Source organism: Haplochromis burtoni, unplaced genomic scaffold (genome assembly GCF_018398535.1).
Source record: "Haplochromis burtoni strain Fernald_Lab_line unplaced genomic scaffold, NCSU_Asbu1 Contig_1699, whole genome shotgun sequence".
In the NCBI taxonomy this organism is placed as follows: domain Eukaryota; kingdom Metazoa; phylum Chordata; class Actinopteri; order Cichliformes; family Cichlidae; genus Haplochromis; species Haplochromis burtoni.
In genome coordinates this window covers 6,837-25,965 of record NW_024584060.1, presented here as the reverse complement: position 1 = coordinate 25,965, position 19,129 = coordinate 6,837, and the positions used below count along the sequence as shown (strand labels likewise).

Genomic DNA, 19,129 nt, shown 5'->3' with positions numbered 1-19,129 from the left:
TCATGTTTAATACCCCTGGTTTAAAGGAAAATATCTGAACCTGCTATTTGAATGTTGGCTCACATCAGACCATGCAACATTTCTACTGCCTGATTTTGCTGAGCAGGTGCAAACTGTAGCCTCAGTTTCCTGTCAATAGCTGACCGTGTGACCCTCTGCTGCTGTAGCCCGTCTGCTTCAAGGTTCGATGTGCTGCACATTCAGAGATGCTCTTCTGCATAATTTGATTGTAACGAGTAATATGAGTTAACTCTCGTGTGCAAAGTCCCTTAAATCACCTATTAAATCCCCATTCTCCATTCAGTTCAAACTTCAGCACCCTGTCACGTTTGCATGCCTAAATGCATTGGGTTGCTGTCATATGACCCATATACATCACATGATTCAGATATTTGCTTTAAGAAGCAGCTGAAATGTGTACCTAATAAAGTGGCCAATGAGTCTGTTTAGCTTCTTTATAGTAGTTTTATCTTGATATCTCTGTTTTGCCAGATTGTATATTATGTTATTGTGCTTGTGTTTATATTCATTCTACTTTTAGGCTGTTTCTAATCTTGAGTTGCTGCATTCCCACTTTGGGATAAGTAAAGTATATCTTATCTTGTCTTATACAGATTTACAGCCACAGATTTACTGCATAAATCTAAGCTGGACTCAGCAAAGTTAATCCCATATTAACACGTTTTAATCAGTTGTCTTTCCCCCCCAGTTCCTTAATCTCAACCAGAAGTCTTAATAACCAGGCATTGTTAGCCAGTCATGGCACCATATATTTTAGGATAAGGCGTTCTTGTTAAAAGTGCATCCATAGAAGTTTTAAATAACTTTTGTTGAGACCTGTTGACATTTTGGAAGATGCACAACCTCAGTGGATGCATTTGGCACTGTTACTTCAGTAAGCGTTACATTTAGCAAACTAGCAAGCTGTCAGCTGAGTATAACCCTCTGTGTGAATAAGCTGTTCACACAGTGGCAGTCTGTGTACAGAGAGGCTGTAAGAGTGCACACATTGACACCATTGTTAACAGCAGCAGCTCGTCCTGTGTTAAACACGTTACAGCAGAGATGTTTACTCCTCAGTAGGCTTCAGGAACATCGGACCCGTGTGCCTCCCAAACGTGGGCCTGACAGTCACTGCTCATCACAAGTGCTGGATAACACGATTTGGTCACAGAGCAAATGGTGAGGCAGCTGTAGTTAGTGAATCAGTATTGGTGCTCATTGCCGCCTACTACCACTAGATGGCATCAAAGTCCTGCACTCATTGTCAAGTGATTGAACGTAGAGGAGAGTGTGTGAGCGTTATTTTATATATTAATTTATGTTTTGTTTTTTTTGACAGACTCTGTCTTTCCATACCTGATGGTGTCTCTCACAGATGCTGCAGAGTGCAACAGTTTCATCGCCTACACGAACAGGATATCCCAGGATATGATAATCGGTTTAGCTGTGTAGTGTCCTTGGGTGTCAGAGGTCCACAGTGTGACCCACCTCGAGGTTACAATGCTTCAGTTTTAGTGGGAATGGAGTCTCTGAATGCAGACTCAGAACAATGCGCTCCAATAGTGTTTGCAGTTCAGCCAGTCCAAACAGACCGTCGCATAAAAGCAGTTTTTGTTCATCAAAGAATCCAAAACATTTTCATGCTCTTATGTAACTGCTTTTGCGGCGCTCTCAAACAAGTCCAGCACTATGTTCTGTGTGCAGCAACCGTTTTAAATAAACTGTTCGTTTTTGTGCCTGGTAACAATCCACTTATACAGTCAGCAGTGAATGTACAGTTAGAGCCCAGAGGAGGCAGCTGACTATTATATCCCCTTTTATTTGGATGATTTAGAGCTTTTTCACTGACCTCAGAAATCCATGAAAGACCTAAAACTGTCCTCAAAAGTCCTCATGTAGCCTCTCAAAGTCACTGTGAGTTAGTATTGCCCTTTGTTTGTTCCTGAACTGTGTCTCAGGCTGACGGCGACGGCCCTCTGGTGTCCCTGATGGATGGAGTATGGTGGCTCATAGGTGACAGCATTTGGGGGGAACAGCACGCTGGGCAGGATGCACCGGGTGTTTACGGCAACGTCGCATACTTCCCGGACTGGATCCACCGTCAGATGAAGGTTCATTCGTTTTGAGATTTTGTAATGGCACTCATGAACAGGCAAAGTGTAAAATATAAAGAAAGATTAGACTTTGATTAAAAGTCAAATTTAACTTCACGCTGTGTGATTTCATCCACTTTATGTACCTTTTGATTTAATCTCTTTGGAGGACCAGATGTTATAAGAAGGTTTACCCATCTGGTGCTCTGAGTTGTACAGCTTGACCTGGAGGCTGGATGTAATGATAAACACCGTATGTCTGAATCACAGCAGGGCCTTGACGCCAAGTTAGGATATTAATATGAGTGTTGTGTGTGATTAATCGTATTTGTTCGAGTGTTTGACAAGCCAAAAGGTTAATCCGTGCCCTGACATTATTATGTTTCATTGTCTTTGGTATCCTTCGCCTTTATCATCCGCAGAGGATTACAAAGCTTTTTTTTTTTTTCTTGTAAAGAAGGAACAAAAATGCAAACAAAGTACTGTGCAAAAGTCTTGATCCTCTCCTCATTTCTTCATATTTTGCTTCCAAAGTGTGAGCATACTTTCTTGTCTTTCCTACTTTTTATAAAGTGGTCTTGATGAATTGTTCTCCAGGTCTTCTGAAGGTTTTTAAAGGTTTTTCTTTGGACATTAGCTGCTTTTTCACTCATTTAGACTCCATTAATGGTACTTGATCATTTTCAGAGCAGTGTTTTTATTTTGTTAAGCCACTGAAGACTGAGTTGTTAATCATACAAGCTTAAAAACAGCACCTAGCTAAAAGAGACAAAAGAGTGGGGTGGTCGGACGGGTCACCCTGGGCGTCGGTGGTGCTGCAGCCATGGGCTGTATGGGCCTGCGCCTCCCTGCCCTTGGTGGTCAGCGAGGAAGCTGGCTCCTCCCCCCTCCACACACGCAGGGGCTTGGGATGCAGGTGTGTCACTGAGGTGCAAGGGAGGCCCTCCTTCTCTCCCCCCTCATGGCTGCCTGTACCTTAGTTTTCCTCCACAGTTTAGACTCTCTCATTACTTTCATTCTCATGACACATACATATAGGGCCTTGGGGGTGGGCACACTGAACAGCGTCCAGAGTCTGTTCATTCAGCCTCACCTCTGGTGTCGGTGCCCACTTCTCAATTTTAAATTGCATGTAGACACCGAAGGTCTTGGGGAGGGTTACACAGTAAATATCTGTGTTTCAGGTCAGGTCTTAGACTCCACCTCTGTCTCTCAGAACATGTCAGGCTCCCCCAGGTGTGGGGCCTATTTCCCAGCCAGTGGCTGGTGCCCCCACCCAATGGTGTATTGATGGTTCTCAGTATCTGGGGCTGGGTTCTTGGGTGTGTACTGGCTCATTTATCTGAATTTCACAGCCCTCCGTCTATAAACAACCCCGCACACTTCCTTTTTTCCCACTTCATTCACCTCTCATTAGCACATCGGGATATGCCCAACCCGGAAGTCCCCTCTGAGGCCTTCCCCCAAACAGCAGCCTCAATTCATGCTCGTGCAATCTGCAATTATCTACTAGAAATACCAAACCTACATGAGGATGTGGTCTCAGCTAGTGAATGGGCTGGAGTAAAGCAACGAAATGACTGAACTTTAATCACCAAAAATCGCGAAGGCTCTTTAAAGCCACTTTCCGCCCCACAACCGTTTCAATAGCTATCAAAATTACCAAGCTCACCTTGAGTCGTGAAACTTGTGTACTTTACTCTCAGAAACAGTCAGAGAGACTAAACTAGCAACAGGTCCCTCTGCAAATGATGAGCTCGTATAGTGGCAACTAAAAGTTGTTCTAATCAATCATTTGTATCAGTGTACGTTTCAGCCGTATGCTTAGCAACACTGACATCAAGTAGCATTAAGCTGTAGTGAACATTTGACTCGTAGTTCTCAACATTTGTGTCATGAATTGAGCAGGGTACTTTGAGGAAGCCAGAGCATGAGTCTGATGACACAGCTTTTTAAAATACCACAATGACACTGCTTCTTATTTTTTTCTTAAATAAAGGAAAAACAGCTGTAGGCAGTCACAGCTTTTCAGAAAATATAGTACAGCCTTTTGTTAAAGATTTTATGCAGCAAGAAAAACCTAGTCTTTACTCGGTGTTAAAACCGGGTAAAGGTGGTGACATACATCATCTTTCAAGCTTGTTAGAATTGTACAAACTCTGTTTTTGCCTTATCTACTGTATTTCTACTTATGTTTACACGTGTTTTGGCAAATTAAGCAGAAATGAAGAGCGGCTCAAGACTACACTGAGAGACATTTAACCATTAATCAAGATAATAACTGTTACAGCTCTAATATTGTGATGATTATGAAGTAATTATATTCATCTTGACCTTTTGTGTTAGCATAAAAATATTTGCTATTAGCAACTTACATGCAGATAATGTTCAAACACAACCAGATGAATTGTACTTCTGTTTACAGAGGTATCAACCCGACACGTATGCAGAGAAAAACTTACATTGAATTATTCCCATTTTCTTTTTCATAATTTGTTACTTTTCGAAATTACTTTATCTATTATAAACTACATTTAAGTACGTTTTATTTTGTTGTATTTCTCATCCAAAAAGAAATAAAAATGATTTAAAAACGATTATGTCTTTGATTTGTCACAAGTTGTTTTATTTACAACACAGTTTACAATTTTTGGCACAGAAAAAATACACTCATAAATAAGCGAGCAGTTTTAGATTCAAGTGTGCTTTCAGTGAAACAGTCTCACAAATTGACATTTTTTCAGACATGTTAGTGCAGCTTGGGTCAGATTACAGGAAGCTGAATGAGGCTGAACTGTGGCGCAGCATCTTCTGTGGACTGTGTATGGACCTTATGCCACTGGTGCGAACAGACTGCAAAATGACATTCAATAAGTTGATTCTTTATCTCTTTTTTTACTGCTAACAGGAATGTCTGCTTTGCTAGAACGTTAACTGAAGCTCACAAGTAACAAAGGAAATCAATGCTGAAGTGTTTCTGTATATGATTTGTATAAAATGTGCAGTATAAACGCCCTTTGAATTCTAGTCTCAGAAAGCAAAGATCTGGAATAATAATAATAATAATAATAATAATAATAATAATAATAATAATAATAATGATGATGATGATGATGATGATGATATATGTATACAATCACATTCAAAGAGACTTAAATATAAAGCTGAGTGTATACAGAATGGGTATAGCTACATTAAAATAATAAACTACATTACAGAAGGAGAAATATTGATCTTCCGTTTTATATAACACTTTGATCGACTTTGGAAGTGCAATTCAGCAGAGTAAGTCCCAAACTGCTGATACTGTTCTAGCAGAGAGCCGAGACCACAAAGGCACTACAGGCGCTGTAAACACGAGTGTAACTCTTCATATTCTTCCTATTACCAGTGAGCAGCTTTACTTTAATTAGTTTATTTTTTATGTAATATCTCTGGGTAATCATTTGACTCCACAGACAAGTGGAAAACTTCAAAATAGATCCAAGAAATAGATCCCGTTGTTGGCATTAGATTGAACCCCCCCCAAAAAAGACAACCAAAAACAAAGGCACTTTTGGTTTATAAGGCTTAGAAACCTAGAAAACACCTTTTGCATGGAGATGATATCAGTGTTATATCCCTGGATGGCTGTGATGGACTATGTCTTGATTTCTGTGAGTTGTTGCTATTAACGCTAATATGCACTTCTAGTTTTGAGTCTAATCAAACTTAGCTTTATTACACCATTATTTGTCCCCGCTTGAGATTAAGCAAAAGATAATGCAACTATGAAGGGCCACGACCACAAAAAAACCAACAAGAAAATACAAATTCACCACCAACAGCTGTTTTTTTAAAGAATTGTTTTGGGGATTTTTCCCTTTCAGAGGCAGTTGATCTGTCTGTGCGACTGCCTCTGTGGGCCAAGCTGATGAGTCCAGTCTAAAAATCCTAAGTCGAGTGTCATTGGTCGGTGCAGCCTCTCGTGGAGGCGCTCTGCTCACTGTCCGACTGTCCCTTCCCCGGGTTCGCTCTACTTTGCCCTCTCAGTCATTTGATGCGGTGTCGTACCAGCGAGGACTCGTCCGTGATCTCACCGTTCCGGTTTCCGCATCTGCAGGGCAGGATGAGCATGAGCAGCAGGATGAGGAGGGCCAACGCGCAGACTGCCATCAGGGCGTAAGATATCATCCACACAAGAGGCTCCTTCAGTGGGCCGCCAGAGCAGTCGGCCGCCACGTCCGCTGCAGAGAAGGGTCCCTCGATCTCTGACAGAGCCACCCCATCGCTCACTGCAGTGACGTATGAGAGAGGTCTTATAACATGATCTCATAAAACCAAAAAAGCAGCATTAAGTTAGCATCACTCATACGCCCTCATTCAATACAAATTTAACAAGTGCCAAATAAAAAGAGTTAACCTGTGACTGTGAGCTAATGTTTGAGAAAAGCTGGAAAGACAGGTGAAGAGAACTTTTGCTGGACTGAGAGCTAGCTGAGGCTATCTTGACAATGAGCAAATGAACGTTTTAAACATTTAAACATTTAACTGAACAACTGTTGCTTTTAAAAGTGTGCAAAATCTATTTTTCATTCCTGTTTTTCCTCGTTTAAGGAACATTTAGAAATTGCTAAACATGGTCTCTTTGGCCAACCGGTCATGGCAGATGGCTGCCCTCCTGGTTCTGCTTGACGTTTACTTCCTGTTAAAGGGGAGTTTTTCCTTGCCACTGTTACCAAGAGCTTGCTCAAATGGGGTCATTTGATTGCTGAGATTTTCGGTGTATTATTGTAGTCTTTACCTTACAATATAAAACGTTTTGAGGGTTCCTGTTGTTGTGATTTAGCCCATAAAAATAAAACTGAATTGAATTTGGTGGAACTGGAAGAAATTATTCATGCACAATTATTGCCTTGTTTACCTGCTTAGATAAATGATCTCTTTCATGCCTCCAAATGACACAGACCATTAACACATTGCAGCAAGCGACCTCACGTCACTCCTATTTTATAATCTTTACATTGGCTTCAGGATGTCTTGAAATTCTTGTTCTCACATACAGAGCATTAAACAGCCAGGCTCCAGACTTTATCCCAGCTTTTTAATCAAGCACACTGCTGCTCGTAGTCTTCGATGACGGGCTCAGGCATCATTTTTTTTAAACAATGGCATTTAACTTTCTTATTTATTTTACCTGCCCTGCTTAGACATTAAATGCTGTCACAAGCCTCCAACCTTAAGCCTACAAAAGTGTTTGCTCAGTACACAACAAAAATGAACTTTGTACTTTAGTATTAGGGAGGGAGGCTTGGCCAAAGTTCATTTTTCCACAGAACTATGAGGAAGTGCCACTGAAGGCTTAACCTTTGACGTTTAGATCTCAGTGAACAGGACACTGTGTTGAGCTCTTGGTCAGGGAGCCTGAAAGTGGCTGACTTTAGGAGTTTGCCTGTCAGTAAGTTATCATTAGCTGACGTCTGGTTTACTCTGTACTTTAGGATTTCTGCTGTAGTTTCTCATAAAAAGCGAAATATTTACAGACATGTAACTGCAGTAAGTGGCACCAGTATGAACCCTGACCTGCACAGCTGCTGAGTGCGAAGCCCAGTCTCCGCTGAGTGCGGTCAAACACTACGTAGAAGCCTTCCATAACAGTGGCGCCGATCACCATGCCATTTGTTGACGACGACACCCCGAAACGGAAGCAGTCCAGCGTGCCGTCAACGTCCATGATTGGCTGGATGTAAAGCTGTGAGATGACAAGAAATGAGGATGAGATGAGTTTGTCTTTGTTTGATGGAAGCTCTAGAGAAGGAATGATTATATGATTATATGATTATATATGTGCCTGGCACCTGAGGCAGAATGGTGACGCGGAACGACTCGCTGGTGTTCGTGGCCCTCAGGTAGATGGACAGCTTAGGGAAAAACCTCCAGGGGTTCTCTCCCTTCATCCAACATGCTAACTTGGTGCCTTCCCAGAACCCTGAAGAAAACTCCTCGATCTGAATTAAAAACAAAAACAAAAAAACACAGGAGGAAAGAGAAAAAGAAAATAAGACAGTCACAGTAAGAAATTGACAGAGACAGAAAAGAGACAGTGCGAAGGATAAAAAGGATAAAGACAGAAAAAGAAGGTCAACATAGCACCAAAACAAGTTTTGATGTTCTGCTTTCATTTTCCTACTTTGTATTCATCTGCAAGGATGTGGCTGCTTTAATTGAAAATGTTGCCTCCAAGTTCAAATTAACCTTGGGAACTGTTTGTGTGCAGTTCCAAAAAGGTGAGAAATGTGCAAAGCCTAATGGTAAATAAGCAAAGGCATGGAGCGCGCACACACACACACACATCACACACACACACACACACACACACACACACCACACACACACAACACACACACACACACACACACACACACACAACACACACACACACACACACACACACACACATTTTTATAACAGGAAAAAGAACCTCGATCCCTCCACTTAAAGCTACTACGTCCTTGAACAGTGAGTGTGTGCTATTCTCCCTTGCATATCTTTGCTCTGACAACATGTTTCATCATTGTCTGTGGAGCGGAGGCAGCATACCAGAGAGCTGCGTATGATGGCTTCTACCAATGCATTGAAGACGTTGACAGGAAGTCGCAGCAGAGTCGTCCCACTGTCGACTATAGCTTTATCCATGTTATACTGAAAGAAAGAGAGAAAGAGTGACGTGCGGTAGGGTTTGTTCTCGCTGGAACGGACTCCTATGGAAGACCTTGAGCAAACAAAAGAATATAAAACGAGGAAGTTCTTTCACAAGCAGACAAACTGGATTACACTGCTCTGCAGCACTCCTACTCAGCTTCTCTTACATTTCAGTGTTTTAACCTTGACACAGCAAGTTAATCAAGTGCTGTGAGTCAACTTCCAAGTCAAAGCTACAGTTCACTTTGAAATAGTGCAGTGTGGAGTTAGGATCAGACAGTGAGAGAAGCGATTCAGACCGTGAAGTTTTACCTCTCTGCAGTCCAGATTCAGATTCTGGTCTCCCACCTCCAGCTTCAACACCTCCACCTGGTAGTACCACTCTTCTATTATAGGGGTGTACCACACTGAGCCTCGATACAGACTTGGTTCAGCCCCACCCATTATCTAAGAGAAGAAGATAACCAGAATTACTGCCTTTTATTTTTTTGCCTCAGTAAATCAGTTAAGTTGCAGTTTACATATCTGTTTAGCTTCACCACTTCAGTATCTAACTAAACTTAAAATTAGAGCCTGATAGGATTAGGATTCTTAAGACAGATAAATACCGATACTTGGTGATCTAATTCTGACATATCGGCCAATTGTTTCTTTTTCCAAACACTCAAAACACAAACAACATATTTCCCTAACATTTGTTATGTGTACTTATTTGTGCATTATGATAGTTATTATGTACTCATTCACGCTCTGCTCGGCTTTTGTTTGTGGCATTCCAAACATGTTGCTAACAGAGGGAGTGGCAGAGAGCCATGTGGTGGAAAAACTATGGTGTTTCCACCGTCTCCCTTTTTACCTTTTTTAAATCAGCTGTTACAAATATCGATACAGTTAGATCTACTTAATATCCTAATCAATATTAGTCAGAAGTGCTTCACAGAACGTTGTGATATCCCTGTGACCTTTGACCTCTTTGATATATAATGTTGTTGCTTCATCGTTGTATCCGACTTGTGTGAGAATCTAATTTTTAGCATATGACTTGTGGCCTAAAACATTCTTAGTGGATGTTCGGGCAGAAACTTTCACCACTGTGAAGGAATAAAACCACACAATCATCACCAGGTCAAGTGTGCCACATTAAATATCCAACAAGAATACACTCTAGCAAATGTTTATCCCTGTGCCCACACTCTGACAGACCACAGTCAATAAACACACATACACGCACAAGCACCCTGCCATCTTATCCATCTGTCTGCACCAGCGGGTCACATGATGGAGATGCGGTGAGCGAGGCACCAAGGTCGAAAGTATTACGGCGACAGACTTGCTCTCAGCAGGATGCTATCTTAGCTTAATTAGCTCCAGTCAAAGTAGAAAGGCCTTCCAATGTGGAAACACAGTGACATGAAGGACATCAGCAATGACGTTTATAAAAAGGTGCTGGTTACACACACAAGCTATCAAAATCTCAGACAGAGATCCAAAATATAAAGACTGTTTAAAACCAATGTTTTTATCTAATCAAACTCCTCCTTGGGGTGTTACTTCTGACTACTCACAAGACTGCCGCCCGTAGTGTCTGTTTCGCTGCCGGCTGACAGTCCAGCACCACACATCTGGAGGGAAAAGACGTCAGGAATTCCCAGCTGTCTCACCACGGAGTTGAAGAAGGGCTCCACGGACGAGTCAGGCTGGTGGAGACACACGAGACGGTGTTAAATAATGTTGATCGAGTGAAACCTTTACACTTGCGTTTCATACCTTTAGCTTGTGTAACTACACAGATTGTAAAAGCTTCACACACAACATCGTAGAAAATCAATCACCTCAAACATCAGCTCTATTGAATGGAAATGCTGAAATGTGTTTTTATGTGACAGCGGTGTATCATCAGTTTGGACTGTGATATGTTCACTCCTGTTTTCCTCCACAGTGTCACCATGTCATGCATGACAAACAGCCTGGAAGAAAGTTCAACCTCAGCACTCAGGAGTCGCCAATAGCACAAAGTGGTCAGTGTAAGCGTATCGGCTCCACAATCACTGACATTTGATCCCAAAGGTTGTTGCAGTCAGCGCAGAATGAAGGTACGCATTGTGCAGTTTGCGCTGACGTCTTTAACGCTCCATTAAGACGAGATTAATCTGTTAAAAAAAGCTGACACTGGGTAAAGCACCTTGATTTAGCTCTTCTTTTGAAAAAAGAAAACTGATTAATTCACATCTATGGTATAAGGGGAGATGGAAGTAAGAGATGACAAAATACAGCAACAACATAACCTCACCCCATCATTTTATAAGAAAAACACAGCCTCCTGTAATTATATCACAAACAAGTTTTCTTCTTTCATGTGAAAAGTGGATGACGACATTCAGATAAGATTAGACCGCAAAGTTATTCAGTGGTTTAACAGAAATGGAGGCGAGCAGGAAGCCATGCATTGCTGTCACATTGTGAAACCTGCATGTTCACATTTTCTAAGGTTTTGCTTCCTCCTTCTGCTCTCATCCTTAGGTTTGTGTTTAATTCCACATACATGGAAAACAGCGCTTTAATTAGCCAAATCATTTTGCAACGATTCATACAGAAACAGAATTCAACCAGAGTATGGTGTTTGTGCTCCAAAAATGACATTCTGCAAATATGACACACCAAGAAATTGACGAGTAAGGAGCAAATATCCCACGGAGAACACAGGTGGATGCTGGGGCTGTTCCAGGGGTTAAAACAGCAGTGACTCAGGGCAGCAGTCAGAGGATTTGCAGCTTAAGTAGACTGCTAAATTGGAAGGGTGTTTGATATGTGATGTGAGGAGTGGAAAGCATGTAAGTGAGAATGACGTTGCCTGTCCGGACAAGCTCTGAGGATTCACTCAATATAATTAGTTTATGTTATTTTAGTAATCAATGCTTTTATAGTCACTTCGGTGGTGCTTTTGGTAGCACTGTTGCCTCACAGCAAGAGGTCCTGGGTTCAAATCCACCAGCTGGTACTTTGTTTTGTTTTTGCCCACTGTCCAAAGATATACATGTTAGGTTAGCTGGCGATTTTTATACGGCTGTAGACCTGAATGTGTCTCTGTGTTAATCCTGTGATAGACTGGCAATCTGTCTAGTATACCACGCCTTTCACCCTATGACAGTGGCTCCAGGCCCCCACAACCCTGAATTGGACAAGTGTAAGAAAATGGTTGAACAGAACACAAATGAAATAAATCAAATCCCCATTTTTTTCACAATTTAAATATGAGTGCGCCAAAATGCCTGTCCTTTGAGTGTCGTCTTTCTTTCATTAGAGTGTAAAACAGCTTCTTACTAGTTAATGTCACACTGGGCAGAAATCAATGACTTTGCTTAATAACTTTATGCAAACTTGTAAATGAGTATCTCCCGTACCCGTGCCAGCACAGGATAGGCCAATCCCAGGATGCCTTGCCAGTTGATCCCAGGGAGGAAGAAGCCATCAGAAGACAGGATGGCGGCGATGTTAATGTTGATGGTCCCGTTTGGGCCTCTGGGAATAGAGACGCTGTCCATTCCCGCTCACCTTCCCAGCTCACCTTCCCAGTTACCTTGGGTGTACCTTACAGCCACAGTGCGACCGGTTGAACGGTAGGTACTGGAACTAAAAGCAGGAGAAAAAAAAACAGAATATGTAAACAGTTACAAAGCTATATATAACAAAAACTGAATGTATTTACTATGTTATACTACAGTTATTACAAAATGCAAGCAGGCAGTATTCCAGCCACTCACAGTGCAGTGTTGAAGTAATGAGTAATAAATTGGTGTGGAGCTGCAGCCACGGCAAAGTTACTGCTGCCCGTATCCACCAGGATGTTCAGCTGGAAAACAGAAGGCACAGTTTGTTTTAACAATCACTCCAGCTATCTGTTCCCCCCCTCCCCCCACTTACATGGCCCCAGAATCACATGGTAAAAAAGAAAAAAAGAAAAAAAAGAAAAGAATGACAGCTAAGCACAGGGGGATGCATTCACAAGCCTTTAAGCTTTAAAAAGACATTAAAGTTTGTTTGCAGATATGATTAGAGGAGAAGGGAGAAAGATAGATGTGAGAAATTTCCCCACAGCATGAAAACACAAAAGGTAAATTACACAACAGTTCTCAAGGAAACAATGAAAGGGAAATGGGCAATAAAAATAGCCGAACATAAAGAAGGTTATATCTCTTTTAGGGGCGTTTCGTGCCCATCTGAAAGATTCATATAGGACCGTAAATGGACATTTTCTCTGGAGGAAGAAAACGCAGCTTGGTTGCAGCTAAAATTAATTACACATTTTTTTTTTTTTTTGCCTGTCCCGTTTGGCTCTTTTGCATCAGAATTGTTGTCTAAAGGCAAAGAAAGATGCCCAACGGATTTACTTTACCAAATGACCATCCCAGCCTTGCCATAATGGTCCATTTGATTCACCTTTTATTGTTTATTTTATTTTCACTTACTGAATACGGGACAGACTTTACTGGGGGAAAGAAGGGGAGAAAGAAAGAGGGAAAGAGAAACAGCTGAAAGAGGAGGAGAGGGAACAAAAACCAACAGAGTGAGCAGAAAAAAAAAGAAAAAAAAATGCATATATCAATCACCTGGGTCACCTGCTGAGAAAGAAAAAAGAAAACAAGCAGAAGAGAACAAGAGTAATAGAATAAACAACATCACAATGATATATGGGAATATGACAGTAAATACTAAATATTAACACATTATTGTGCAGCACATAAGATCAACACAACACAGTGTGCTTTGAGGTAGGAGCCAAAAAGGGTGTAGTTTGTGGGTGTGATCACCCGTGTGTACACCTGTGAGCATGGACGCGCTTGTTTTTTGTTTTTTTAAAAGGTTCCTTCATGTAATGATCTGCTAGAGGGTGTGGGGGGGCCACAGCCCCGTCCTCCAGGGCATGAAGCAGGTATGGAGGAGATCAAAACTCCAGACATCCAGAGGCCCCCAGAACACAAGAGACCAAGGAAGACCAACAGAGGGGCAGCCGCGCCACTGTCCCAGAAAGAGCTGAGGAGAGTCCCAGATGAGGGCTCACTCAGCAGCCGCGGAGCAGAACCAGGGGGAGTTGCAGTGACGCGCCCGTGAGCTCCGCCGGCAGCCAGCCGTGCCTGAGTGACCGAGCCCCAGGCCGAGAGGCCGGGGGCACCCCACCTCCGAAGTGGCCCGAGCAAGCCCCAGGCTCCAGGCCCCGATAAGCGGCCGCCAAGGAGTGAGCCGGTGTGTACCTGGACGCCCATCCCCGGACACAAAGAACCACCAACGCACCGATGTCTGAGGGAGTCCTGCCACTGGCAGGGGAAGTGGTGGTAGGGGGAGATAGGCCTCCAAACCTTGGAGGGCCTGAGATGTCCCCAGAGAGGTGGCGCCTGACACCCAACCTGACATATAGACACAGACATACAGGCACACACAGATACAAACATCCATTCCCACCCTCATGCTCTCATATGCACTTACTCCACACTCAACCAACGTGGAGACAGACATAAAGAGACGCTGTACACACGATCACACTCCCCAAGCGTACTCTAAGCCCCGGGTCTAGGTACCCTTGCCCCTGGAGGGGGGAACTGCACCCAGACCCAGGTGGTGTTACCACATTTTTAATAACGTCTGTAAACATTATTTTAGCAGCACACGCGAGAGGAAATGATACACATGAAGTTGCAACGGCACTACTTTTGGTTCAGTTCTAGTGTTGGACAAACTGGTGTGAAAGGTCTTCGTCATTAACAATGCACCTCGGACGCAAGTGTTCACTGAATGTGTGATCCGAGAGTCAAACACGACAGCCTCAAGCTGCTTTCATGACTGTATGACCTAACCAGTTGTTTGGTATGTGTCATGTGAACAGTGGGGACGAGTTAACAGCACTTGAGATCAAGTTGTCTTCCAGGCATCGAGTCAATGAGCAGGAACAAATAAACAGCAGACTTCTGTCACCTTCATGTTTCAGCTGTGGCCATGTTAACACTCGCTGGCAAGCATTCGCCACCGAGGCGGGGGTCATAAACCTAATGCCCCGACGCCACCTGATGAATCAGCAACAAAGACTCGTGGCAATCTATGAAAACTGAGCAGCTCATTAGACATGTTCAAATGTAAACAGCGGTTTCAACAACTGATCGACTGTCGCCTCGTTGCGTTTGCCTTTATATTAAGGCGCACCACAACAGCGGGCAATAGTTTACTTAAATTACATTTCAGATAAACGCTTGTTGACCATTACGCTACACTGTTTGCTTATGAGCGCAAACTTTCTTAATCATTTCCTTGTAGCCGACATCCCACCGGCATGCTCAGGTTCATTTGGCCTTTATGAAAGCAGGTCTGTAATTATCAACCACATGTTATCGACTGGTTCACTCAGCCATGGGAAACCCCTGTTGAGCCGGGCTTATCAGTTCCTCCTCATTGCGCTGGCTCCTGTCCCACCACTGTCACTGTGCCATCCAAAACTCCTCTGCCACCTTAGCAGATGGCAGCAGGCCACTCACACAAGGCCTGAACCAGTCAAACAGGCCTGACTGGAAAATTCTGATATCCTGTGGTGAAGGAGAATAGCGAGAAGGGAAAGCAAGGGCAGCTCCTTATCCCCACACCACCTATCTTTTTACTAGTCACACTATCCTCCCTTTGTCAAGCTTCAGAGCTTCAGGCAAGTCTCTTCCCCTGCTGAGGCAGTCTGCAGTTGAGCGTTCGCTGTCTAATTGGCGGTAGCTCCATGGAGGCAGCGTGCATCTGCTACCTGTTTGTACCAATTAGCAGATGTGAGGCTCTCCAGCCAACACTCAGCCTGTGTGTGCCACATGCTAACAGACGCCGCAATTAGTGGCTGATTTGAATAGTGCCTCATTGAACACCGCGGCCCTGTAATCACATCATCATCTAGTTAGAATAATATTGAGAGTATAACTCAATAGTATCGAGTTACACGACATTTTGCCACCGCATAAACAATCTGAACCAAAGCAGATGGCTCTCTGCTGGCAAGGTTTCACTATAATTACGGACAGAACAGGGACATAAAAGACTAGAAGATCAAGAGGTGAAGCTTCCTCTATCTTTACTGTGCATCATAAACCAATTAAAGAAGTCTGAGCCTACAATTATGTTCACACATCCGTAATATTAACATCCTGGAAATTGCGCAAGAACGACTTTAAACGCGAACAAATAATAAAAATGGCTGTTTAGCAGGTATCTGTATCAAGTTCAGCTTTCAGGTGGTTTTAATGGTTGATGCAGCAATATGGATCCATTCTGCTAAACAAGCGAGCTAGCCTTAAAAAAACACTCCATAATCTCACACAAATGTGAACAATTCAACAAAAAACAAAGAAACAAAAAACTAAATGGATATAGCCAAACCCCTAAACATGTCATTAACTTTCTGTGAATGTTCTCTGCACAGAAAGTTTCCTGACAAAGTAGGAAACACACAGCTGTAATAAAAAAACACCATAAAGACTGCACCCTTTCTGATTTACTGTTTTGTAAAGGTGAGCCACCACTGACACATACATACTCCTTCCAATAGAGAAACATGTTTAAAATACCAATATGCTGAATATAACTGAATAGTAATCTTAGTTCCAGTGCTAATGCATTGATGACATTTGCTTAACTGACTGACTTTTATGATTGATAATCTGTTGTTATACATTTACCTGTTGAATAATGATAAGTAATAAGGGTAAAGGGGAATTTTCTTCTTTGGGGAACACTATAAAGTGTTCTTTTCTATTAGGACAAAAGTCATTAAGCACTGTGACTTGATAATAAGGAAGTGTGGGAAGTGTACTCTGGCAAGTGCTGCAATGTTATCCTCAGCGACATGGCAGGTAGTGCAGATAAGCCTCTGTGAGCCTGAGAAACTGAGATGTGCTGCCCAAGAGTCTTAAAAGCTCTGATCTGTTTAACTCGAGATGCCCCGGGGCAACAGGTCAACTTCCTAATGAGATAATTCACCTTTGCTTTAAGCTCCAATTCAAAGACAACTACTTTACAACACAAAGGCAAATCGCTGCCACCCTTAAAGCCTCATGTATTTTTAATAGTGACGGGAGCTCCAGCTCACCCAGATTTAGTCCTCCTCAATTATTAATATGATCTTGTTAGGCGCTTTACATAACAAGCAGCATAAAAATGACGTTCTAATAAATTACACATACGCATTTCCAAGTTCTGCAACCAAAAGAATAGCAGCCAACGAATATCCCTGCTGTAGAGCAAGTGCTATTTTGTACAACTCTCGGGGTGCTCTCTGCTGCCTGGGATCCTGGTAATCCCTGTCAGCTGCCTGCTAAGAAACACTGGTCCTCGCAGGCAGCATCATGTGAGTGCATGTGAGCCAGAGAAAGAGTGTTGGTGTTGGTGGTGGGGGTTTAGTCTACAGACCCCTAGGTTATAATGAGGCTAAAGCACCCTCACAGCTATATTATCCTTCCTCCGTGGTCCCAGGCGAGCCTAAAAGTAAGAATGTACTAGACATACTTATCTTCCCATGACCCTCTGCTGCAGGGGTAAATTTAAACCTCATATTTTGAAGTATAGACTTAATAGCTTGAAAAAAAAAATGGCTGTTAAACGAGTCAGTGATTGAACATTGGTGTTGGCTTACGACACCAGCTTTCATCCACCTACGATGAAGGCTTCATCTCCACTCACACCTTGCATCAGGTGACCTCAACAGGTCACAAGATGTGGTGGGGTGAAGTCTCACAGTAGTTTCACCCTTCCCACCTTGGCTCATGTGACGACTCGCATGACCAAGTGGATCAGGGACCCTGAGGACCACCTCCAAAGGGGGCAACCCTCCACTGGGGATTAAATACCTGACTTCTTTCTTTTTTTTTTTTTTTTTTAAGAAATGAAGGAGCCTCTTGGGTAATAGAGATCTAGTCTGTTGCCTTATTTTTTTCAAACGTTCAAGATGACCTACACAGACATTTAAAAGCATATTTAAATACACAGTGCTGTATAGATGGGTATCCATGGCCCTGAGTCAAAACAAACACACCCGGCCCACCTTCTGACCACTGGATCACATGGTGGATGGACCAGCCCCTATTCACACATACACAGTAAACACACTACAAATGCATCCAGGAAAAAACAAATAAACACAAAAACACAGCGCACACACACAACACAGCGCAAATACAGTGATTAAAGTGGAAAGCTGACACAAGTGGTGCGTTTAAGTCTAAATGTGAAACGTAAAAAATATTTCAGAGAGTTAAAACAGACAGGAGCTCAGGAGCTACATTACCTTTTGACCAGGAGTGCCGATTGACATTTCTATGTAGTAGCCTCTCCCAGAGTCTCCTTGCAAATTATTCACCATGTCCAGAAAGTTCACGGTACCGGTGGGATCAGAGGCCAGAGAGAGACCGCTTCCATCAGACTTTAACGCTACTCTCCGAAGAGACGTCAAATTCACATCCGATGAGACGTTGTACTTCCCTGGGTATATTTTCAGCGGTATGGAAAAGTAACAATAGGACACGCCGAAGTACAAACTCAAAGCAAATGCCCCAAACGAAACGAAAGTTGAGTATGCCATGTTAGTTTTTTGTTGTTTTGTTTTTTATCACGCCAGTAACAGCAGAGAAAGTCTCAGAAAAAGACTCCTGTTCCGTGCTCAAACTTTTCTCCTCAAGTTTTCACACTGGCCCGTACTGCGGTCGCCATCATGGAAACGATCCCGCTTCACCGTCAAAAAGACACCGTACATGGTGACATGCTTACGCGGTGTGAGTGACACTGAACTGTCCGCTGTCGATCGATTTCCAGCGAGAAATTTCACCTCCATCTACTCTTACGACGGCGCCAAGCTAGCCCAAACAGAAGACTCAACTTCCGGCAGTTGCTTTCAAGTTAAAGCACACGTAACTGTTGTAACGGCCACACAAAACAGGCGTTTAACACGCTAGGTAAAGTTAGATAAATTATGAATGGGATTTATGCAATTTTTGCATTTCTAAAAGCTACTTTCAGTCGCTCCCTTATTCGCAGTGTTTGATTTGCCAGATTTGTATTTTACACCAGATAAGACAACTCCAAAAGGTTTTCTGTCTCTCTTAATTCATAGCGACTCTAATAGGGGTTTATTATTAGACAGATGTAAAGACATTTGTGTCTCATCTAATTCAAAGCCAGTCGAATAGTGGTTTATTTTGAAGGCGCAGTTGCCGAGCTGTAGGTTTTTACCACATCCTTTACTCCTGGTATCAGGCTGAGTGATGTGATTCCACGATGCATGACTTCCTTTCACAACTTGGACTGCTGTAAACCGGACTGATAGCACTGGGGGGCATGTGCCC

At 42.8% G+C, this 19,129-nt stretch overlaps 1 protein-coding gene across 1 annotated transcript; it reads right to left on the bottom strand.

The window, feature by feature from the left end:
* Positions 1–5,878: 5,878 nt before the first annotated feature.
* On the bottom strand, positions 5,879–18,677 carry bace2 (beta-secretase 2). The gene is given in 9 exon segments (XM_042217222.1): positions 5,879–6,370; positions 7,659–7,827; positions 7,934–8,083; positions 8,676–8,777; positions 9,090–9,224; positions 10,343–10,474; positions 12,179–12,407; positions 12,539–12,627; positions 18,076–18,677. Coding segments are annotated over 9 exon segments (1,542 nt in total). The 5' UTR covers positions 18,370–18,677; the 3' UTR covers positions 5,879–6,128.
* Between the last annotated feature and the right edge of the window lie 452 nt (positions 18,678–19,129).